This window comes from Drosophila montana, unplaced genomic scaffold (genome assembly GCF_035044405.1).
Source record: "Drosophila montana isolate Dmon_TW-CO22-7 unplaced genomic scaffold, ASM3504440v1 contig_2496_1, whole genome shotgun sequence".
Lineage (NCBI taxonomy): Eukaryota > Metazoa > Arthropoda > Insecta > Diptera > Drosophilidae > Drosophila > Drosophila montana.
The window spans coordinates 22,757-47,750 of NW_026997364.1; the positions used below are offsets into that span (position 1 = coordinate 22,757).

General features: G+C 42.2%; 3 protein-coding genes across 9 annotated transcripts in view; 1 reads left to right on the forward strand and 2 right to left on the reverse strand.

Moving 5' to 3' along the window:
• Nucleotides 1-22,922, forward strand: part of LOC135428665 (GRAM domain-containing protein 2B-like) — a 44,329-nt gene extending 21,407 nt beyond the window's left edge. For 4 of the 7 annotated variants that reach the window (XM_064682742.1, XM_064682745.1, XM_064682740.1 and 1 more), the window contains 7 exons: nucleotides 11,267-11,581; nucleotides 18,947-19,335; nucleotides 19,867-19,970; nucleotides 20,033-20,396; nucleotides 20,450-20,961; nucleotides 21,042-21,161; nucleotides 22,276-22,922. In XM_064682742.1, the coding sequence (XP_064538812.1) occupies nucleotides 11,267-11,581; nucleotides 18,947-19,335; nucleotides 19,867-19,970; nucleotides 20,033-20,396; nucleotides 20,450-20,961; nucleotides 21,042-21,161; nucleotides 22,276-22,422 (1,951 nt within the window). In that variant the 3' untranslated portion in view covers nucleotides 22,423-22,922. Of the gene's footprint in view, nucleotides 1-2,932; nucleotides 3,145-11,266; nucleotides 11,582-14,443; nucleotides 15,257-18,946; nucleotides 19,336-19,866; nucleotides 19,971-20,032; nucleotides 20,397-20,449; nucleotides 20,962-21,041; nucleotides 21,162-22,275 lie in introns of those variants that run through there. The other 3 variants (XM_064682743.1, XM_064682744.1, XM_064682741.1) reach the window with 3 other exon arrangements.
• On the reverse strand, nucleotides 4,861-6,185 carry LOC135428713 (sperm flagellar protein 1-like). Its single transcript, XM_064682802.1, has 2 exons — nucleotides 6,154-6,185; nucleotides 4,861-6,096 (listed from the first exon to the last, which is right to left on the reverse strand). Exon 2 carries the CDS (start codon nucleotides 6,055-6,057, stop codon nucleotides 5,296-5,298), a length of 762 nt encoding a protein of 253 aa, XP_064538872.1. The 5' UTR covers nucleotides 6,058-6,096; nucleotides 6,154-6,185; the 3' UTR covers nucleotides 4,861-5,295.
• LOC135428667 (sperm flagellar protein 1-like) lies at nucleotides 7,194-8,553 on the reverse strand. Its single transcript, XM_064682747.1, has 2 exons — nucleotides 7,436-8,553; nucleotides 7,194-7,376 (listed from the first exon to the last, which is right to left on the reverse strand). The coding sequence occupies exons 1-2, from the start codon at nucleotides 8,211-8,213 to the stop codon at nucleotides 7,345-7,347; spliced, it is 810 nt and encodes a 269-aa protein (XP_064538817.1). The 5' UTR covers nucleotides 8,214-8,553; the 3' UTR covers nucleotides 7,194-7,344.
• Nucleotides 22,923-24,994: the final 2,072 nt, after the last annotated feature.

Below are 24,994 nucleotides of genomic sequence, written 5' to 3' on the forward strand. Positions count from 1 at the left end.
CACAAGAAAACACGGTTGTTTTTTTTTTATTTGATTTTCAAATATTTTCTGCAATTTGTAAATATTTTGAATACCGAAAACTGTTTGTCAATTGGTTGGCTGAAAGCGGAAGAAAAGGGAGAGGGGAGGGGAGGGGAGGGGCTCGTTTCGCAGCGCGTAAGCGGAAAAACTTTTGACTATTTAATTGTTGTAAATTTCATAATTAATAAATGAAGCTGGACTGAAGGGGGGAGGGTATCTGCTGAGAGAATGCCACAATTTCCGCTGGAATTCAAATCGCGCGAGTTTATTTTTCGCACTTTATTTCGTGCAGGGCGGGGGCAGGGCGCAGGGGGGCGGGGGGCGGTTGCCATTGGCTCAGACAACATCGTCGCCATTTAATTAGTTGCGTGCCGACATTTGTCTACGCCTACCACCGCCCCCCCTTACCCCCTTGCCCCGCTCGGGCAAAAACTCTTATAGCCGCGAGGCATGAAATTTATATGCTGACCCGCAGCATATAGGGGTGGAGTGTAAAGGGGGGGGGAGGGGGGGGGTGGCACGCTGTCGCTTAATGCAATTTGCGTTGCATTTGCCTTGGTTACCGTCCACATGCCCCGCCCTGCCTCCCGCGGGGGCACACACACACGCACACACTCACAATGGGTTAATAAACTTTGGCCTTGTCCAGCTCAAACTATGCTATTGCAAGGGGTTTGACGCCCACACTGAGAGAAACGATCTACAGCATTTGTTTGAATGTTGAACTATCGAAAAATGCCTTATCAGATTTGACTTTTTATAAGACATTACTATATTATATCAAAGGCAAAAAGTTGGCATCTTTTCAGATGGAATTAAACACTTTTTTTTCGATTTCCATTCTATAATAGCGATAAAAATTGATTTTGTGACAATATTTGCGCCGAGTAACACTTATGTATGTACTCAGCTTTACGTTTAGTTTGAAGAGGTGAAAAAGTATTTTGATTTTCAAATATTTCATATCTAAGAGCAGAGATTGCAATTGAATATGTTTAAGGCCCAAAAATGTCATAAAGATCGGACTTTATAGACCGATTTTAGTCACAAGCATTCGCCTCACGTGCGCTTCTTTCTCTTATTCAACATACAATAATCAAGACCAAAAAAAAACCTACTTTAATTTACAAAAAAAAAAAACGGTACATGCTAGTTCAAAGAGTTTTCTCCCAGTGCATATGTGTGCATAATTGCTCGTATATATGATAATGCAAGTGGCAAATGCGTGTTGCATAAGCTCCTGCTCGTATAGCCGTATAGCCAGACTCTGGAAATCGATACGTGTGCTCGTATGCAGCGGACCCGACTCCTCCGTCAGCTCTGCTCTGGTCGTATTAACACTTATTCGGCTTAACACACATCAAACTGAGAATGCAATTCGCAAAAATTTCACGGGCAGGGCCGTGAGAATTTGCACAGCTGTCAATTGACTCCGGCGCCTAATCGGGCGTGGTTACCCCCAAAAGACCAAAATAAACATTAAGTGATGCGCAACTTGTGAACTTTTGTTTGTGGTTCATGGCGGAACCACTGAGGTTCACGCCGCTCCGAGTTCATGGGCTTGAGAGCTTTGCGTTTATCTAATCATATTTGGGATTTGTATTCTAAAAGCTGACAAGAAAATCAGTTTGATTGAAGAAACCTAAATGGTTTGCGAACCGGTTCAAAGTGGTTCACCGGAACCTTTGACTAAATTGCAGAAATATAATAATAATAATAATAACATAGCTGAACTCTGTAATATTGTCTGTTTTAATATTATCTGAACCGGTTCAAAAGTGTTTCAGCCGAACCTTTCCTTCAAATCACGTTGCCTAAATGTAATACGCTTAGCCATATAACCAGTTAACCCAGCTGAACTCTGTGATGTTGTCTGTTTTAATATTATCCGAACCGGTTCGAAAATGGTTCGACTTTGTATCTCTATAAAAATATGAGCTATGATATTGTAATTTTAATGAAAGGTAATTTTAATTAACATTGACGAGCCTGTTTACTGAAGCGTGCTCATAAACAGCTTAAGCTTATGTGCTCCGAACCGGTTCAAATGTGGTTTGGCTTCAGAGCTGTGTGCTGTATTGATGAGAATTAAGAGGAATTGCATTTAAATGACTCGTCAGCACCTTGGCAACTCAACTGAACCATTCCACAGCTTTTTCCCCATGCTTTACGAACCGGTTCAAAAGTGGTTCGACTTAAACTCACTGAAAGTATTGAAGTTGCCGCACTACATTTTTGTATACATAACAAATAAGCCCATCTGAAAGATCTTATAAGCTTAAATAGATTCCCTAACAACTTATTTTTAAATTCTCTGAACCGGTTCACAAGCGGTTCAGCCTTATAACTACGAAAGTACTTGAGCTGCGCGCCTGAAATTGGTCGTAAAACGCAGTTGAAGCGTTCCCGAGCCAAGACCATGACTCATCCTACAGTTGCCATGGTGCCTTGCCGTTTGCAACCCTGGCATTGGACCCGGACAGGTTTCGTATAAAACTGCTGCGTGAACACATTTGGGCCAACAGTCAGCGTCGTGTTCTTGTGCCGTGCTAAGCTAAAACTGAAGTAGTCAATTGGCCAGCTATGCTAATTGCGGGCACAAGTCAATCGCACACACGAATAAACTGAATATATGTACGAATACGCTCGCCTTGCTATTAAATTCGCACCTGCAATTCAAGACGCTCGGCGAGGTGCGACTACTGACCTCACATATGCTGAATTGTGTTTTGTTTCTGATGTCGCACGTGGCATTTAATATATTAACACATATAAATATATATATATATATATGTACGGGCAGAGACACGCCCACAACAAGACCATAAAACTTAATTTAATTAAGCTATCAAGCTGCAAATTTGAGCGCGTGTATCTGCAAGATACTCGCAAACAAACAAACCCCCCGAGGAGCAAAAACAACCGAATGTATCGCACGGGCAGCGGCAGCGCTCTGCTCTGTCTCGCCCAGAGCCTAACTGTTAGCCATCCCAACAGCTGGAATCGACACAACAACAACAACAAGAACGACAACAACAAGAACGACAGCAGCAGCAGCCAAGCGACAGAGGCAAAGGTCAGCTCCCAGCAAAAAGGCAAGAAACGCATTTTGCTCAAGGCCAGGTACGAATATTAAAGTTAACCTCACAGCCAAAAGGCCAAGAAAACCCAGAGATAAATACAAACCAAATAAACAAGATAGTTAGGATATCTGCTGCACGCCGAAAGGTCCAGAATCCCAGAGAATCCCAGAGATTTGATAAAGTAATCAAAAATAAACAAGATAGTTAGGATATCTCTTCTGTAGATATTCGCCTTACGATTCGGAATATATGTGAGAATAGCGAAATATCTTGAAAAAACAGAATATTTTGCCATAGACAAACTAATTTTTCGATCGATTCCTCCTACACAGCTATATATCTTAGAATTCTTAGATTCGAATATATAAATATCACGGCGATCTTCTTAAGATTTAGTTCATATATAATCACTATAGTTTAAATCAAATGAGAAAAAGACTTCCATATAGAAGATAGTTTTTCTTATAAGAATTTGGGTTTCAAGCGATCCTTCCTATTGCAGCTATAGGATATAGTAACCCGATGTTGATAAGATCTTGCATATATATGAGAAGCTGAGTGAAACTTATAAATGCCGAGTTTGATTAAGATATCCTGATAAACAACAAATTTTCCATAGAGGAATCTACTTTTTGACCGTTCCTTTCGATCGTTCCTATGGCAGCTAAATAATATAGTGAACCGATCCGGCCGGTTTCGACATATGCGACAGAAAGACGGAACCTTGAAAAGTTTCAGGACGAATGCTTCCAAGCTGAGAGGCTAGTTCGCAAACAGACAGACGGACAGACAGACGGACGGACAGACGGACATGGTTATATGAACTCGACTGTTGATGCTGATCTAGAATATATATACTTTATGGGGTAGCAGATGTTTCCTTTAATGCGTGACACATTTCATGACGATATTTTGATACCCTCCTAAAATGAACACTACAAATATATTAAGCGAATGTCGGTACTGCAAGTGGCTTATTGGATATCACCTGAAACGAGTGGCATTTGAAACACTAGCTCCAAAGCTGTTCCACTAATTGCTAGGTGAAATGAAATGCAGTGGAACGAGTGAAAATCTTATGTGGCACCCAAAATTAGCAATATATAGAATATCAACGATTGTCAAAATTTTCAATAAATAGACTCATTAATTTTAAAGTAGAAAAAATATGTTCCTATAAGCCCTCAATACTACTCGATATTTGCTGGAACGAGTGGAATTGGTTCGCAATTGCCATTTCTTTAGTGGAACAAACAGAAAATGCAACACTTTGCACAAATTTAAGTAATGCTATGCTTCAGCATCTGCCAAAAGGGAAAAGGGAACGAGTGGGAAATGAAACACTTTTATCAGCGACTGTTCAACTATTTTCTAAAGTGAAAATGGAACGCTTTACTTAAAGATTGGCGAGACATTAAACATCGTCTGCCAGCTGGAACGTATTGGAAATGGAACAGCTGGAACAGCTTGTGAGAAATATACATTTAGGCACTTGATTTTGCCAAAGGTTTGGCATGTGCGCATAAACTTGCCGGGAACGAGTGGGAATCGAAACACTTTAAATGAAAATGAAAGGCTCTACTCAAAGATAGGCGACTCATTATACATTGTCTGCCAGCTGGAACGTATTGGAATTGGAACAGCGGCTTAGCTGGGCACATTTTGGCACCTGATTTCCTCTTTGAAAGTTTTTGTCAGGCGTAGCTCCCGCCCAGCTGTGTGAGGTTAGGATTTCAGGGAAAAGAAAAGCAACCGATTTGAAACTCGGAAAACCATTTGCTGTCACGCGATGTTTTACTTGTAGAGCACACACATTTACGTTATCGACTACAATTTTTAAAAATTGTCTTGTTAAAATTTTGGATAGCTCGCTCAAAATTTGAAATCTGATTCCCCGGAAGAAAAAAGAGAGAGAGAGAGAGAGAGAGAGATTGTGTGTTCGAGTTGCCGAGACGTGCGGGGAAATGTGGAATTGAAATTGAAAGTAACTCTGAAATACAATTTGAAGGAAATCTGGGAATGCAACTGGTCAAACTTGCGCTTACCACGGTTCGCTTTACGCTAATAATAAATATATATATGTATATATATGATTCGTGTGTGTGTGTGTGTGTGTGTGTGTGTGTGTGTGTGTGTGTAATAATTAACGGGAAATTCCGATTGAGGGGCGGGCGGATGTCAGATCAGGGCTCTAGTCGGATGAGGCGGGCGTATTGGGATGTCGCTTGCGTATGGCGCCCAAGGCCTCGTAGCTGATCAGAGATGTGGAGGGGACCCGTGTGGCACTGGAGCACTGGAGACGAGGACTGGTGCATAGCTTGGTTGGGGCCTTGCCCATCTGCATGAGCAGCTCGTCGATGCGTTCCGTCTTCACCTTGATGATGTTCTCCATGTGGGCGAGTCGCTTCTGGTTCGACTCAATGATCGCCTCCTTGGCCAGATTGTCGCGCGCCATTTTCTCGTACAGCGAATAGAGTATCATCTTTTGCGGTACCTGAACAATGCCGTCGCCGACCTGTTTGTTGACCACCACGGTTTTCACCTCGTCGTTCTCCTCCCAGATTTGCTCCTGGGCCAGTATCGCGTTGCGTGTCTCGACGACACGCTGTCGCTTCTTTAGCCGCATTATCTCATGGAGCAGAACCTCGGCGGCGCCGCGTGCTCCCGTTGATAGCAGCTCGATAAATTCGCGACTTAATGTCAAATTGAATTTGGTCAGCACCTTGTAATTGAACGTCTCCCAGTTGGCCACCTTCAGCTGAACGCTGCTGCGTTTCGGAAAATTATTGAGATCCACCAGGCGCGGATGATCGCGCTTCATCATCTCCGCCAGCGGCAAGACGTCCGAAAATTCGCGACGCAAACGCGTCGTATTTATATCGTTCTGCTGTAGCCATTTGTGCACCTCGGCGATATCCTCGCTGTTGAGCTTCTTGCTGGTAATTGTGTGCATGCTGCTAGGCGCTACCAAACGCCCGGCACGTGGTTTCTTCTAGTTCAGAATATTTAATAAATAAATATATATATAGATATATGGGTTAATACACACTGAATATTATGATATATTGAGCTCGGAATGTTTTCGAGTGAGCTTTAAAAAAAAAAATACGACACTCTGAAAACTGACGCAGCGTTTGCTCCGATTGAAGCCGAAAACGACGTGCCGAAAAGACAACCAGAAACCGCCAAAAATAGAAGGTCGTAGAAGATTTCGCCACCGTATCCAATAGAAAAACGTTTTTCAAGATATTCTCTTGTGCTTTGTTATTTGCACTCATTTGTTTTTCATATATGTTCCCTGAAAATTTCATTACGATCGGACAATAAACACCCGAGTTATTCAAGACAGCATTTGCTATAAACAGAAGCACAGTTAGCTTGAGGAATGATGTCTAAAGCTTTATCACGACTTTTTTTTTAAGCACACATGAGCTTATGTTCTAAGCAGGAGCACCAAGATGAAGCTTAAAATTAATAAATAGAGCAATTCATTTTCAAAAACGTTGTACTAAAGCTTTCGCTTAAGCTGAGCTTTTGCTCAAGCTGAGCTTTTGCTTAAGCTGAGCTTTCGCGCAAGCTGAGCTTTCGCTCGCGATGAGTTCTCGCTTCAGCTGAGCTTTAACAAAAGCTCCACGACACTTGTTCACATTTATGCTAAAACTCTGTGGGAATTATAAACGAATTTAATGAATGTGTTAATTTATTTGAAATACACTTGGGAGCATTATATATAAATATATATATATATATGTACTGGTTTTTTGTCTTTGCTTAATGACCTTCGAGTTGGCCGAAATAGTGTGTGGAAACCAACAAAGCGTTTGCCTAAAAGGATTTTCACGAATCAGTGGAATTAATGGACCCAGTGGAAGCAGCGGAAGCAGCGGAACGTGTGAGCAGTCGAGAACAGATACAACATGATATTATAGGCTATGTGTGTGAGGAGTGTGTATATATATATGTGTGTGTGTGTGCTTGGGTGTGTGTGTGTCTGTCTGTCTGTGTGTGTGTCTATGTGTCTATGTGTGTTTGGTACTATAACCTTTTGACGGCAGGCTCGAGCATGGCCAGCTGCATTTTGCGTTTCTTGGGCCTCGATCGTCGATGCCGCAGGCGCAACGGTTTGTGGCGACTCGCCAGAGCTGCGACAGCCACCTGACGTTGCAGCTCGTCGATGCGCTCGCATTTCAGCTGCAACATATTCTCCAGATGGGCGCTCCACTGATCGAATCGCTCGATCTTAGCGTTTTTTCGCTGCAGCTGATTGACGGCCTGCATATAGATGGAATAAAGTACCGTACGTTGTTTGGGTAGCTCACAAAGTTGTTCACCTCTTTGCTGCCGGGATGCTGCCGGATGCGTTGAATGGTTTAGATCCTTGCTGCTGGCCGCTGACATCGCCAGTTGCGCCCTCTTGTTGCGCCCAGTTGTTGCACCAACGCCTCCGATTCCGACTCCGCCTCCGCCACCACCGCCGCCGCGTGCAACACCTGCAGCTGCTTTCACACTCACCGCTGCAGCGGCAGCACGCTTCAATGGCGACGCCGGCGTCTGCTTCAGGCTCCTGTTGACCGTATCCTTAGTCTCCGCAATGCCCACGACCTGGCGCACGCCCTCCAACTTTGGCTTGGCCCTGGCCTTGGCCAAGAGCTCCGGCTCGTTGAGAGTTTTCGTGTCATCCGGCTCGTCCGCCGACTGAGTCTCGTCCTCGTCCTCGGTGCTGGGCCGCTCCTCGCGGGCCTTGCGCTCCGCCGCCATCTGGACACGCATCACGCTGTACAGCAACAGGTCGACAGAGCCGGGCACACTGCGTGCCACGCGCACCATTTGGTCGCGTGTCAGCTGGAGGCCGAGGCGTGCCAGGACGCGCTTATTGAACGATTCCCAATTGCACAGCTTATTCTGAACGCTGTTCCGCGGCGGATAATAGTTGAGGTCAATCATATCCGGATAGTAGCGCGACATGAGGCGGGCCAGCGGCAGCACGTCCGTAAACGAGCGCCGCAAATTCGACGGATTGATGCGATTCTCCTCCAGCCATTGGTTCAGCTCGTACTGCTCCACGGCGCTGAGCGAGGTCTTCTTCACGCTGCTCGACTGTTTCGGCATGCTGTTCCACCTTCCCCTATGCTTAACTCTTTTCTTTTCGTATTTTTTTGTTTTTTTTTTGTTTTTTTTTTTGGTTTTTAGCTCTCTTCGATTTACTCGCAAATCCTCTGTAAGTTCTCGGAATTCAACTTGGTTTGTCTTGTTTTTTTTTTCCGGTTTTTTTTTTCGCCTTTTTTGCCGGTTCCTCTGTTCGATGATGTTAATTTGAATTGGGCTCTCCCACTTTTAGCAAATTTAAAACTAAATATAAAAGAAAAAAAAAGATTGAAACACGTTTACAACTTAAATTTATTACACTATTCCAGTGCTCTGTGTGCTGTTCCCCAAAAGCAACTGACAATCCGTAAATGCCACAGCTGACGCACGCCTCGATTGCTAGCCAAAAGGTGACTAGATTTCTCCAAACTCAAAGCTCTCTCGCTCCGATAAAGCTCTTCAGATCTTAGTTCGAGGACTCTCTCTAGCTGAAAAGAGATAAGTCGAAAGAGAGTCGATGAAAAAGTAGTCAAAGAGTAGTCCATAACTCCATAAACTCGCTCGATATTGGCTTAAAAAAATATCATAACTTTACCTTGGCAAAAGCGAGCCTCAAAGCTTGGGTTTGAACCACCGAAAACCTTTGTGGAGTTTCGCAACTGATCATAAATCTTTTAAGGTTTGCAAAGTTTTTAAATACCTATTTTCTAAAGGTTTAAATTTTAAGGGTTGCCAATGTGCAAAAGATTTTCATGTTTAGTGTGGCCAAGTTGTCTAATACTTGATTAAGGGTAGCCAACGTTTTGCAAAAGGGTTGTCAGGCTATCCAAATTTGTAGATACTTTTACTTTAAGTGTTTACGAAAATTTCTGTATATCGATCTTAATAGGGTTGTCAACGTCACCAAAGCTTGTGATTAATTGTATTGTAAGTGTCTACAAAAATATCTGAACAATTATCTTTAATAGGGCTGTCAACAATTTTGATCATCATTTTTTACTAGGGTTACCATAGATTGTAAATATTTATATTTTACGTTTCCTTAAAAGGGCTGTCAAGCTATTTGATTATCATTTTTTATTAAAGTAACCAAAGCTTGTAAACAATTCCATTTTAAAGATCTGCAGTAATTTGTGAGCATTTATCTCTAAAAGGGTTGTCAACTCATTCGAACATCATTTTTTATTAGAATTATCAAACTACACCTAAATTGAAAAGGGTTGTCAACGCGTATATTCCATGCTTGTTAGAGGCTTGAGACTTTCACACGGCTTGCCAGAGTTGCGCAATACCAAACCTTATAAAAAATTCGCAATTATCATAATGCTCATAAGTTTGCGTGAAAGTTTTTAACATCTGGCACGGATTAAAAAGCGTTAAAGGGCAAAAAAAAAGAGGCATATATAATTTTTAATGAGTCTCCCCCCTCGGCAAATTAGCAAATTTGTTGGGCAGCTGCTCGCATCGGTAAAGAGCTCATGAAATATGCAGCCAAAACTGTCATTACACCTGTCGATGCCTGCCAGGCACAACAGGATCTGGCTGAGGAGTCGTTGGCGACGTGGCACGTCAGGACATCCGGAAAAGTCTCAACGCACTTGCCAAGTGCATTTGAATAATTCAAGAGACCAAATGACGCATTTATGGTCCGATAATCGGCTCAAATGTAATACGAGAAACGATTTATAAGGTATCAATATATATACATATGTTCTATATATGGATAAATGGATTAATTGAGTGACTTGCTCGACCCTAATTAGTTTGCGTGCTGCACGCTCTTCGCCTCAATTAGCACAGCAAATATGTAATTGCAATTCATATATACAGAATGAACATAAACGTTACAAGGCCTTTTCAATTCACTTCCGATGAAATCCGATATGCGACATATCAAAAAAAAAAAGGGGCAAACTTCTGCAAAAAGCTTAACTCTGTGTGGATTTTAGACAGACAAATACCAACGAGACTTTAGATAAAGAGCAACATCTCAGAACATTTCATTTGCATTCCACCCGCATCTGTGGAAAAATCGTGGAAGAGGCTCTTTTGCAACTTTATTGCTTACTATTCAATCTTCTTCAAACTAATTTTCTAAGCTGCGAGCCTCATTTGAGAATTGTTTCACGCTTTTCGCCAAATTCGCCCTTTTTAACAGGGAAATTTTGCAGTGCCAAATTTCGGGTTCAAGCTCAGCTCCAATTATCTCTGTGAAAAGTGATTTGAGACGTTTTTCACACTTATTGCAAAATCCATATTATTAGCAAATCGGGGTTAAGGTTTATAAAGGTGAGACTTTGATTTTCGTCTGTGAGTTCGTTTTCGAAGCTCTGCGTTAGAAAATAATGAATACGTGCTTCAACGACTTTTGAAATCGCTCACAAGTGTGTAAAATGAGTGAAAAACTTTCATGGCAAATTTTTTGTTTTTTCATCCGATCAATTTCAAATAAATTTTTTTGTATATATATAATTAAGCCAAGGAGTTCCAGGAGGGTAAATGGGTGAAAAGAAATATCTAAGATTTGTAGAAAGAAAAGAAAAACCTGAACCGGTCAAGGCCGGATAATGCAGCGAGTCTCATATATAAGCGAACTTCATGATATTCATTTTGCCCATTTTTATATTAATCTATATATCTACACATATATGAAGCGAACAGAAATTTGGTCCGAGCAATGCCGGGTAATACACGCCTGTCTGTTATTTAAGCTAAGAGGAATTTATGTTATTCATTTTGCCCACTTTCGATATCTTAATGTATATGATTATGTTTTATATATATTTAGACATATCTATGCATATAAGAAAAATGTACACACAGAGACACACACATAGACACAGAGACACACACACATGCATTTAACCATAGCCGAAAGCAAGGCGCGACTTGCGTTAGTTTTGCGGCGAATTTGTTTCTTATTTGTCGCCGCCTAAAAGCATGCAACAGTTTTTTTCCCGCTCACGCACACGCACACACACACACACACACACACACACACATACAACGAATTGTTCGGTTTGACGCTTTGTGGCACACATTACTCATGCGCCGCGTTGGCGTTGATTAACCAACAGATCGACAAGCAGCGTTGTTTGCACAGTTGCGACGGGTGGCAACAACGGCAGCAGCAGCAGCAGCAGCAACAGCAACGGCCAAGCCAACAGCAACAGCAACTGCGGCACCGATGAGCGTGCAACAAGTTCCATGGCACCGCAGCAGCTGTCTGCAGCAGGACAAACAGCTGGTGACAACCCTAGAACAGCAGCAGCAGCCGCAACAGCAGCAACAGCAACAGCAGCAGCAGCAACTCTAAGCGAACAGCTGCAACAGCGACGCCAGCAATACGCTGCACAGTTATCCCTGCCGGAGACATTGGGCCCGGAGCACAGGTGAGCCACACCAATTAGCTACCTGTTTGTGTGTGCGTGTGTGTGTGTGTGCGTGTTTGTAATTGGCTTGGCAATTGGTCCAATATGCCGATAAGATACAGCTAAAGCGCAGTTAACAGCGCTGATCGCTGCTTTCTGCACACCTGTTGGCAAACAGCTTATCAATAGGCATGTGTTTTCTTGTTGTTGTTGTTGTTGTTGTTGGTTTTATTGTGTTTGCTCGTCAGGTGGGCGGCTGGTCACACGATGGGCGTGCCTGGCTGTCATGCGGCAGTCGCGTTGATAAGCCGAACGTTTCTCAGAAAACATCTAAAATCGTCAATGGCTACATTTTGTAGCTCGTAAAATTCGATTGAGCCATTTGCTAAACGCGATGCCCCCGTTAAATGCCGCCCAAGGTCCATGGACAGGGTCAGGCAGGTGTGTTTGCCAGCAGCTGTGCGTGGCAGACATTCAACAACATAGATTACTGGTACAGCCAGCTGCAGCAGAAGTTATCAATTTGCCCGGACAAACAAGTCTATTGATAGCTTATGTCAAGACTTTAGACAACCAACGAGTAAGTTATAAGTAAGTTACACAATTAACACAGATTGTTTCCCATTAGGCTTGAGCATCAACGGTATCTAACATCAGCGAGTAATTTTTCGCATCACTCGCTGCATTTTTACTCGCCAAATGTGAGCTGCAGGCATTTAAATCAGCATAAAACAAACGAGCTAGTAGGTTAGTTTACTCCTTAAAATGCTATTGAAATATATTGTAAGATATACACGCGAGCAGTTTACTCGCAACTCGTTACTATTTAGACAATGTATGCCGCGTTTTTCTTTGCATGGAAGTTAGTTTTGTGTTACTGTGTAAAATTGCCGAAGCCTTTTTGCTACATGAAGCAAATAGTTACATGAGCGCGTAAGCATTCGCTAGTTTCGAAATACAAACGAGCGAGTAGCTTGCAAAGCACTTGCTAGTTTTTTAAGCCTCATAGTCGCTTACCTTCTCGTTACAATCTCTAATATAGTTACTGAATACTCACATTCCAATTCAAAACGCAATCACTCTTGCCACATTTCAGCGAGTAGACCTCACTCGTTCCACATTTCAGCGAGTAGTAATCGTTCGTGCCATATTTCAACGAGTAGTAATTGATCGTTCCAACATTTCACTCGTTCCACAGTTCAGGGAGTAGTCGTCACTCGTTCCTCAGTTCAGCGAGTAGTCGTCACAGTCGTCTCTTCCTACTCGTTAGTTACTTTAGCATCTAGTTTGTCACTTAGACTTGCAACTGTGTTACTAGAAACCCCTCGGATATACCATGAGTCATTCCGGCGAATATGTTACTCATAATAACTCGTTAGATTCGGACAAGTGTGCGTAAGCAACATGGTGGTCACTCTGATCCCACACAAATCACTCGCTACTTGCCATCAAATGCTGAGTGACACATTCGAGCGAGTAGCTTACTCAGCTCACCTGTGAAAAAAAAAATAGATAACTCTTTGATAAACACAGATGGCACGTGTGGCCAAACATATGTTGTTAAATATTTATACAGAACTGAACATTCAACTTTAACACAATTGCATTCATGTTGCTCGCCCGCCCCCAAACCATGTTTGATAAGGCCCAATGATTCATGCGGCTCACATGGAAGGCTCCCCAGTCGCAGTGATAAAATCAAAGAGGGTAACGCGTGCCAAAGCTCCGGCACGCCCCCCCCCCCCCCCCTTCATAAATACGCCCGCGACTGACGTTGGGTGAGTCAGAGACGCGGCCACTCAACAGGTTGCCAATTGAACAAACAATTAAATGTCAACTAACAGCGCATAATCAATGGAAGATATTTTATGGAGCACTCGAAAGTGTTCCATGATGAATCATTGGCTCGGATTGGCCCCCAAGAGGATGGGGCGTCCGTTTACAGGACAATCCCACGCGAACACACACCTGTCCACAACAACAGCAACAACAACAACCCCCCTTACCACACCTGCTGTCAAAAGCTGTTATCTAAGTTTGAGCAAAGACAAAGCAGTCCATTGATAAAATCTATATACATATGTTTATATAGGAGAGTATATGTATGTATAAGAAGTAGCTGAGGCTCTCACGCGCTCTCTTCGACAATGCATTATCTGAACAATTTTGAACGATAACTGATAGTTAAATAATTAATTGACACTTCATCCGTTAATTTGTAAACGAAAAGAAAACAAAAACAAAAACAAAGCAAATGTCGAACAGAATTCAAAATTTAACAATTAACTAATTGTGATAGAACCAAGTGTTATCTCAAGGCGTCTGTAATCACTGAAAACAGTAAAAATAAAAGCAAAGACAAAGCAAAACAAAGCACATTCACATGTTCATAATATGCCCTGTAGCATATGTGCTGCCATGGACGGGTATCTCGTTTTGTACGCAGCAACTGTTAAGAGACTGTATTAAAATAATATAATTATAATAATGACATTAAATGCTTATCAATAATAATATAATGCATTAGGCATAAATAATAACAAATAAATAAGTGCAATTTCTTATGCTTAAAATAAACATGGCAATAACTTAACAGAGCTCACAACAGCGCATGGAATTACACGATAAGTCCCCCCACTGTTAACGAGGGTATAACATGCGTTGATCAGCAGCCTGCTCCTTGTTGTTGTTGCGCTCCCCGGACTGAAGCGTGTTATAAACAAACGGCGAACGGCACAGCGCAGTCGCTGCCGACGCTGCTGCGTCTGCTGCTACTGCTACTGCTACTGCTGCTGGCAACGTCGACGCCGGCAATGGCAATGGTAAATGCCCAACGGCAGCTGCTGCTGTTGCCGGCGCTGTTAAACGTTTCAGTTAACGCGAGAAGCTGGCGCACAACACGACCAGCGACGGACGGCGACGGCGCATCCGAAACAGAATAAATAACAAAAACAAAGAGGAGCAACAAGAAGAAAAGCACCGTTACCAGTTGACCGTTGACAGTTGACAGTTCTATTGCTTTTGCCCAGTCACAGCTTCGGTTACAGTTACAGTGTCTGGTTGCATTACGAATGCAATCGACAGCGCGTGTTTTCAATATATGTATTCTCTTTTTGTTCTTGTTGGTGCTGTGTCTAACTAAAACAAATTTTAAGTAAAGCAAATAATAATGAATGTAGGGGATAATCCGCGCAGCAATGGCCGACTCAGCGTCTACTTTGAACAGGATCTTGCCGCGGACGAGGGAACGCCAGCGACGGGGCGCGTTGATATTCGCAGCGCGGCGAATGATTCACTGCAAGCGCCCGTTGTTGATGACAACAATAATGACAACAACAACAACAACAGTGAGAGCATTGAGAACGATGCGCTCAACGAGAGCAACGATTACAACAATATCACACATCCGCCGGTGGTTAGACGCCGCAAGAACAACGCGCGCTCACTTTCCCGTTCCCGCGAACGCAGCTTTGTCTATGCTGCCGGCGACGCTGTCGTCGGCGGCGCACGCACCGTGGCGCGCACATTTAAACGCATGTCCCTCATCGAATCCGGCAGCAACGGCAACAGCAACAGCAGCAGCAACAGCGCCGGCAGCAGCCTGCGAGAGCGCACTACAAAAGAGAGCAGCGCACAAGATGGCGTCGAGCGGCTAAAGGCGAATGCCAAGCTTAAACAACACTACAATTCCACGCCGTAAGTGCACAGCGAATTCGATATGCAAATAGGGCGAATTGGAGCCTCACTTGAAAACAGAATTAGAACTAGAGCAAAAAAGGGCTTGACTTGAAAATGATTAAGTGAAGCGAATTTGCGTTTGTTTTGCATAGATTTGGAAAGCCAAGAGTTACTCCAACGATGAAGGTTGTATAAGAACGGTGCATTCATCATGATGATGACGTAGTAAAGAACATTGAAATTGTGCCCTAAGCGCGGACTTCAGTTGTTAACTTTAGAAATGCGAATTCTATATAAAATAGAATTGGCACTTTCTAATTTTCTTTCTTTTATTCAACATTTCAATAATATTTAAGAAAATTCATCTAAAATGTTTATTGAAATCCTTTGCTAAGTGTTTTTTCTAGAAATTTAACACGCAAAAATGAGAATTTGTGATGAAATACAGTAAAAGCTCGTTTGAGTAAAAGCCCGCGGTTAGAGCTTTCTTCCTGCTAAAAAAAGTGTAATAGAAAAATAAGGTTGGCAATTTTAACTAACTAGACTTAAGAATAATAGCCCGATTCCGATATGCTCAAAATATGTTACATTTACAAACTTCACATTCTGCGATTCCATTGGCAAGTGTCAGTTGTCGGTAACATATGAATGACAAAAGTACCGATTCCTGAAATAAACAGCTGATCGGTTTGAGATCAACGTAAAGTAAAGTTTTCCTTCCAAAAGTCAAATAATTCGGCCTCGAAATAGGGGCTCCATTTAATGGACTCTTGTGAAAAATGAAAAAATTTCACACTGGCAACAAATTTTACACTCGCAAAAAATGTAAGAAATGTTGACAGTGGAATTAGACTATAAGTCCATACTATCCGTTAGCAAAGCTTTCAATGTATAAATATTTCCTTCAAAAGTCAAATTTGTTTTTGTAAATTGATCTAGTTTGAAACTAAATTCTAGTTCTACCTGAATTCATATTATTTCATTCAACTTATGGGAAGTTGGGGCATTCTATAGAATAATATCTGCTCATCTTTACTATACTTTATTTGAGTAATAGTATATTTTTCTTCGATCCTAAAAGAACATTACCAGATTTCGCTTATGGTACAAATATATATTATAATGGGATTTAAGTGAAGTATATTCTTTCATCTGAAAAGAAAGTGTTCAGATTTTGTTCTTGGTAGACCTCTTTCCATATATTCAAAGAGTTAACATTGTGCCCTGTGGTATATGGTAACAATAACGTAACAGCCTTACGTAACGTAACATTACCATTGATATCCCAAACAGAGAGTCGCAATTCGTAACGCAATTACGTAAGTCTGTTGCAAGACTTATATTTAAACGCTTTCTTTGTTTGTTCCGCAATCTTTTCCCCAGAGCCGGAGCATATTTCATAATACTCGCCCGGCACTTGACATTTCCCCGATAACCCAATTGGCTTCTTGCGAACCTTTGACTGAGAAAAGAAAATAAAAAAAAAAACACGTTTATTGTTGAACAATGACAACATTTTGACGAGATGACTCAACGATCAGCCAGAGTTCAGACCAGTTTAGTCTTATAGTTGCCCGACCCCAAACCCTTAAAAGATTAAATGCCGCCTATCGGCAAAACTGGACAGCTTTATCCTATATATATATATATATACTAAGGTTCACCTATTATAGGTCGGTCACCTCCCGGGGATTGGCTGCTGAGCCGACGCTTCGGCTGATTCATGCGCCGCTTCGTGGTATAGATAAAAAGTAAATATATAAGACAGCCCTTGACACCTTATCAGTCTTTATTTTGGAATGTGTTCATGGGGGGTAGGCTAGCTCAGAATATTAGATCATTATGATCCGAGACAGCGTGGTGCGACAGACGGACAGAGAGCGAGAGAGAGGGAGAGAGAGAGAGAGAGAGCGGGCTAGATAAAGCGTGAGACTTGTCAATTGTAAATCCTTAGACTGTCATGAGCTTCTAACCATAAATCGACTCATTCGTCTGGCGATAAGCTCTCTCAATATATCAATGTTCGATTCCACCAGCCAAAAACAAAAACTAAAAAGAACAAGAAAGCTCCCATCGAGAGTGCCCGACTAGCAGATACCCTGTGCACGGCACAGCTGTGATTTTCACAATCAATAGGGAAGGTGTCCGAAAAAGATGAAGCTACATGCCAAATTCCTAGCTTTTATAACTCCTGAGTTATGCTTAAAATATCTTTTTTTTTAATCGATATTTATCGAAAACATGGAAATTTCAAAGTATTTCGTTCTGCGTATGATGGACGAACAATTATAAATTATATTTCAAGCTTGTAGCTCTTATAATTCCTGAACTGTAATAAAAATAAAACTTCAAAATCGACATTTATCGATAGTATGTAAATCGCAAAGGATATCGTTCCGCGTCTAATAGAAAAAATTTATTTGTATTTAATTTCAAAGTTAGCTTTTGCAATTGTTGCTCTTTGACTAAAATATTTTGTTCAAAATCGATATTTATCGATAATATTGAAAATGTGTATACATTTAATTTCAAATCCAAAGCTCTTATAGCTGCAAAGATGCCGCCTTTTGTGTGTTGCATACATTTGCACAGAGCCTGTATACCCTCCTTTTGCCATTTTCAATTTGTACAGGGTATACTAATAGCTAATCATCACGTTTTAACATTTACTTATTAGCCGTGACGTTGACATTACCCGATCGCTCTTTTACACCTGTTGTCTATCTCGAGTCGAGTCGAGTCGAGTAGCTGGCCACGGTTAGCCTTTCCCCGTGGGCCGCGTATCGCTAATTTTACTGCATTCAATTGGGCCATAAACCGTAAAAAGGTATTCCACCAGTTGCCCATGTTCCATCGTAAAGTTCTGATGGCCAATCGATTGGCCTTACCTTGGCTTAGTCTAACCCGTCGCCAGCCAGGCAGATGAAGCTAAGCTGAGGCTCTCGACAAGCCCAAGCCTTATCTAAAAGGCTTCCCGAACCTTGTCAAAGTCTGTGGCCATGGTCGGGCATTTGGTGTATCTTTAAGCTAACGCCCGATAAAGCTGTCGAATTGGACACAATCACAATCAGCTGTTCTTAATTTACAATCCTTGCATGTGCTTAAGTATTAGTTAATGTGTGTGTGTGTGTGTATTAGTGAGCTTTTGCCTGCATAGCCAAGCGTGCAATGACAGAGCTTAAAAGCTCGCGCAGCCTACTCATACGTGTCTTCTATATGAGAGCCTCATATAAGAAAGAGAGGGAGAGATAGAGAGAGAGAGAGTGAGTGAGAGGATCTGAGAGAAATGAACAGGTAAAAATGAAACTTGTCTACAAAAGCTATAAAAATAGCTTTCGATGTGCTTTAAGAAGCATGAGATATTTGTTGATTTGCAGAACAAATTAACTAACTGTCACATCTTTAACTTACGATCAACATTTGACAATCGATTGTCAAATCTGCAACTTGACAGCTAGTTAAGCTGTTTAATATCGCATTAAGCAAACTCCACAAGCACCTGTCAAAGTTTAAGAGGCAGTTTAACTACCTAGCCTAGCCATACTGCAGCTAGACTTCGTTGAGTGTTGCCACCCCGCTCAAATTGGCGTTGCCAATTCGCTTGGATTAAAACTTAAACTCTCCATAGATTGAAATATGTATTTCTTGGCAATTGTAACTTGTAGACTTAATTAACCACTTTTTTTTCTTCTCTCTGCCACCTTGCAGTTCCCTGCCCCAGAGCTACAGCAGCTCCGTCGGACCGCTGCAGTCGAGCGGCAGCGCCCAGAGCCTCGCCAGCAGTCCCAGCCCCAGTCCCCGGAACAGTCAAACCCTTAGCCAGGGCCAGGGCAAAGGCCTCAACACGGCCAAACAACATGATCAGCAGGCGTCGGCGGTGGCAGCGATCTCCTCAACATCTGCCGCCGCCGCCGCCGCCGCCGCTGCTGCTGCTGCTGCCAGCGCTGGCGTTGCGGCAACATCAGCAGCTGCAGGCGGCGCAGTTGCCGTAACGCCAACCGACAAGGAGAAGAAGCGCAAGGAAGTCTCCAGTTCGCGCGTGAAAAAGTTTCATCGGCATTTCTCGCAGGTCTCCAAAGATGAGAAGCTTATCAATTGTAAGTACTCGCCGCCAGGTGGCGCCTCCCGTTGACAACTTACGTGCTACAGCTGCTTTTTAGAGGGCATTCGAATTTCGACCCTCGGCAAGGGCATACAAATAAGAAAAGATTTCTTAACATTTGTCGTGAAAAATCAAGATTTGGCTCAGAAACATTCAATGATAACCTTAGGGCTAGGCTATTTAACTGTACTTTTCTCGCCCTTTTGTAGACTTTAGCTTGGGCTGTTGAAACTGACTAAATCCCAACATAACTGTACTTTTCTCTTCCTTTTTTAGACTGGGCTTTTTAAGCTGACAGAATCCCAACATAACTGTACTTTTCTATTAATACCGTTAATTCTCGCCCCCTTTGTAGACTTTAGCCTGGCCTATTTAAGCTGACTAAATCCCATACATAACTGTACTTTTCTCTCCCTTTGTAGACTTTAGCCTGGGCTAGCTTAAGCTGACTGAACCACAACATAACTGTACTTCTCTATTAATACCGTTTATCTCTCTCTCTCTCTCTCTCTCTCGCGAATTGTAGACTTTTCGTGCGCCCTAGTTGGCGATATACCGTTACAGGGCCATCTCTACATAACGGATGATCATTTCGCCTTCTATTCCAATGTCTTTGGCTATGTGACCAAGGTGAGTGTTTGCCAGACTGCGATTAGGTGGCGCCATCTAACGGTGGATTGAACATTGAACAGGTTGTTATTCCCACATCGTCGGTGACGAAAATCTCCAAGGAGAAAACGGCCAAAATAATACCAAACGCTGTGGGCGTGGCCACCGCAGATGAACGTCACGTGTTCGGCAGCTTCATCAGCCGCGAGTCGGCCTTCCGGCTGATGTGCACCGTGTGCAGCCATCTGGCCACCGGCGCCGAAATACTGCCCAAGCCATTGCCCGCGGACGTCGAGCTGACCGAGGAGTATATACTCGACGACGACAGCAGCTGCTCGATCAGCGGCAACGAGAGTCCGCCCCATCTGCGCGATCCCTCGGCGCCAGCTGCCCAACTGGATACACAGATGCTGCTCCGACAGCGCCCCGGCAGCGACAGGCATTCCGGTAAGTGTTCCATGCCAGTCCAGTGAATCGCTCTAACTCTTAACTCCTCGCAGATCTACAGACGAAGTGCTCCACACTGGACCTGGCCCATGGCCAGGGGACCATACGCAGCTCCGCGCCGCCCATTGTCCACTACGAGGAGCCGACGCTGGCGGCGGGCGCGGTGCTCATCTTGGCCGGCGCTGGCAGCCGCTCCACGAACTCATCGGCGTCCACTTCTGCAACTGCCTCGGCTGCCTCCAGCTCCGGTCCGCCGTCCAGCTCGTCATCGCCCGTAACTGTTGTTGGCGTCGGCGTCGGTGGGGGCGTCGGTGGGGGCGTGGGCGTGGCAGCGGCTACCGGCACAGTGCCCGCCCGCTCCGAGGGGGGCCATCTGAGCAGGCTGGGGCATTCGGTGCGCTCGCATCTCAGGCTGCGGCTGCCGACGCTCACCGAACTGCACGTACTCTATCTGGGCATCATGCTGGCCATTATGCTGGCCCTCTTCTCCGTCTTTCTGCTCTATCGCATCCTGGACATCGAGGCCAAGACGAGTCTCTACAACACGCCTGTCGATTTCAGCCTGGTAAGCTGCTCAGTCTCCAACTCCTACAGAAGATCAAGTGCTAACTCTCTCTCTCTCTCTTTCTCTTGTGTCCTGCACAGCGTTCGGGCAACGATGAGGACATCTTCGCGGAGGCCCTGCGCTGGCAGAAGGAGCTGCAGGACAAAAGCACGGCCGAAGCTCAACACATTTTATCCAAGAATCTGGAGCAAATATCCAAGGTGAGAGCGAATTAATTGCCGGAAACGATACTTTTGTAAGATGCGAAGAGTAAGAGAGAGAGAGAGAGAGAGAGAGAGAGAGCAGGTAATGCGAAGAGTAAGAGAGAGAGAGCGAGCTGCTGTTCACGTTGATCAAAAGGAAGAGAAGCCTCACACACTCTTCTCTCTCTCTATTTCTCTCTCTGTCTTGTTTTGTCAGCACTTTGATCAAGCAGGAAGAGAGAGAGATAGCTTTATAAAAGCCATTAAGAGAGAGCCATAAAGAGAGAGACAGCGAGAGAGAGATCGATTTTGCTGTTTATAAAGCTTGGCGCATGAGCTTTAAGCAAATCCTATTTAAACTTTCATGAATGAAAAGAAAAAGTGTGAAAGGATATTAAGAAAGTAAAATAGAATAAGTTAGAGAAGGAAACGTTGCGAGAAAGCTTTGCTCTATCTTCCATGAGTCAAACGAAAGAACTGTAAACATAAAAGCAAATATGAAGAAAGAGCTTAAGCTTTTGCTGGCTACCAAAATAGAGAGAAAAGGGGAGAGGGAGAAAATCAGAGAGAGGGAGAGAGAGCGAGAGAAAGCTTTTGCTGCTAATAAAGCTGGGTGTGTGAGCTTAAAGCTTATGAGAGGATATAACAAATACAGAGAGCGAGAGAGAGAGAACGAGAGAGCTTAAAGCTTATGCTTTAAAATCGTTGATGAATCAAAAGAGAGAATTATGGCAGGACATTAAGAGAGGCAAGAGCTTTTTGTTTTTTGTAAAAGCTCTTACTGTAATGTAATCGATCGGACAATCGAAAGTCGGAAAAGAAACAAATTTGAAGGGATTTAATTATTAGACTAGAAGAGAAAGATAAAAGAGCTTAAAATATGTTTTTGAACTTTAATGAACTGAAAGAGAAAATTGTGACAGGACATTGAGAGAGGCAAGAGCTTTAATATATTGCGAAAGCTTTTCCAAATGCAATCGAGAAATGGGAAATCAATCGCAAAAAAGTGTGGCAAGCATTTTGCATAATCTTATCAAGCAAAGGCCTCGCAGACAGACTTTTTGTTTTGGTTATTATATTACTTATAAACCTAAATAAAAGCTCAATCAAAGTTTTGCTGTCTGTTCAACAGGTGCGCCGCAGCCTGGAGACGCTCTCGATGCTAATTCATGACAGGAGAAACGGTTACGGGCAGCCCCTGGCGGAGGGGGAGGCGGCAGAGGCGGCGGCAGAGGCGGCAGCCAGCCACGCCCACAACGATGGCGATGTTAGTGACTGATTTAAAGGTTTATTAACCGCCCCCCGCACCCTCCGCTCACCCCTGCGCGCACTCTCTCTTTAAATTTAAGTTTTAGTCGGCTCCGAGCAGGTGAAGCAAAGCCCAAAGCCCAAAGTAAACAATTTTATATAGTCATAGTTCATATACACCTAGCTATATTCATAATATATATATATATCTATAATTCTAGATGAGATCATAAATAACTGAAATATTTAATTGTACTCTATGCTAAACGAGTTTTTTTTTACTAGTCTTAAGCTCAATTAAATATGCATGAGAAGTCCCCAAATGGAAATGTAGCCAATATCTATCTATATATATATATATAACTAATCCCATATGGAATACTATCGTATATCTGAACTATGCCTGCTTTTGCTCCTGCTCCAACAGACCGAGGGATAATGAAAAGGTTTTGCTTTGTTTTTAAGTTTCATGAAATAATTGAAATAAAATTAAAGTGCTTATGTGAAGCTTTTGCAAGGTTTTCAATTTAAGATTTCTTCCGTTTTCCTTTTTTTGCATCTTGCATCGAAAATTGAACTATTTGAAATGTTGTTCTTTGTATAAAAATAATCCTGTGATATGCATATTTAAGTTGGTTTTTATTTTTCTTTTTCGTTTCCATTAATTATTATTATTAATATTTTATGCTTCATTTATTTTGTTGCGTAGTTTAATTATGCTCCATGCTCCTATTCTAAGCAAACCCCCAAAAAACTATCTCTTTATTAAATGAAAACTTTTATCTTATGCAAGGTTATATGGAATATCGAACGAATTTTGTTGTTTATTGTTTTTTTTTCTTCTTTTTTTATAATTATAGAACTCTATATGTTACATTCATGCAAGGCAAATACCCTTTAAAAATATATATACAACTACATATATATTATATACTATATATTTATGTAATAAATTTACGAAGTGAAAATAATGGAAATTTTGTATTTGATTGGGCTCAAACGGGATGTGCTCAAAATGCCCCACACACTTGTGGATTACAGGGTATTCTTCTTTCAGGTCTTGTCCTATGGACACTTAGGCGCAGCTACCCTATAAAATTCTTATCCTGATAACTCTTTTCTTCGACTTGGCTAATATAATCTATAATCTGCGAACGTTTTACAGGACTCACATGCAACATTCTCAGTCTTCAGGTCGTGCATACTCTACTAGCTACACCTGCGGATATAATGGGTATTACCCATTTGGTAGCTCGTATTTGCTATGGGGGTATATTTAATGATAGATAACATATTCAGTCCTTATCAATGTCCATGACTTTGACAAGCATTGAGCTATTTCCAAGTATTCCTGATATAAATATAGCTGTTACAGTGATGCCTCGCTAATGGGAATGTTACGCAAAAGAAAACTTATTAATATAAAAATTTGAAATGAAAGACATTTAAATATTTATAACAATTTTAGCTTCCAGTAACTGAAATTTATAATTTCCGAATGTTAATAGTTATAGGAGAAGTACACATCTATATTTATCTCTATATATAAAACGGGTTGTCCTTTAAGAGCTAGGAAGCTGAAATTTTCACTGTAGTCTTTCAGTCAGTCCCTCAGTCAATTAGTTAGTGCGAACAGTTCGAACAATTTATTTCATAGAGATATTTTAAATTAGGTACTTACCTGTTACACACGCTTATTTTAAAAGCATCTATCAGTAGGCGGGAGACGAATTCTTATATAAAAACAACCCTGAAAGAACAAAAAGAAAGTTTAAAAACAGCTTGCTTGCTAAGCCTCACTTGAATTCGTGAGAATCGCGTAGTAGAGCAATATTTTAAAATACTTTTTTGTTCATGTTCAGCTCAGCTCAACATAGACACATATTTAAATACTTGCATGTGCATGTATGTGTACAAATACATTCACACAAACTTGAAAATATACGATTGTCATAATAATAAGACATAGTTAAATTTTTAATACGCACCAATTTTCTCTTCCGCAAAAACCGTAGCCAGCGTCTCCTCCAATATTGAAAATGTTGCCTTCTTCTTTCTTCAAGAACGCCGGCTCCGCCTGTTGTCGTTTTCTCCACAGTTAAAGCCGTCTCCACCATAGTAGAAGCTGCCGCCTCTTCTCAGATTAAAGCCGCTTTTTCTTTTGTTTAAGCTCCCGTCTCTTCCAAAATTAAAGTCGCCTCCTCCAATGTTAGGGCCGCCGTCTCCTGCACTTGAAGTGAAGCCTATGAGGCTTACTTGAATTCATGAGAATCGAGTAGAAGGGAATTAGTTAAGCACGCACATACATACATACATACATACATACATACATACATACATACATACATACATACATACCTACCTACCTACCTACCTACCTACATACATACATACATACATTCATACATACATACATACATACATACATACATACCTACATACCTACATACATACCTACATACATACATACATACATACATACATACATACATACATACATACATACATACATACATACATACATACATACATACATACATACATACATACATACCTACATACCTACATACCTACATACCTACATACATACCTACATACATACA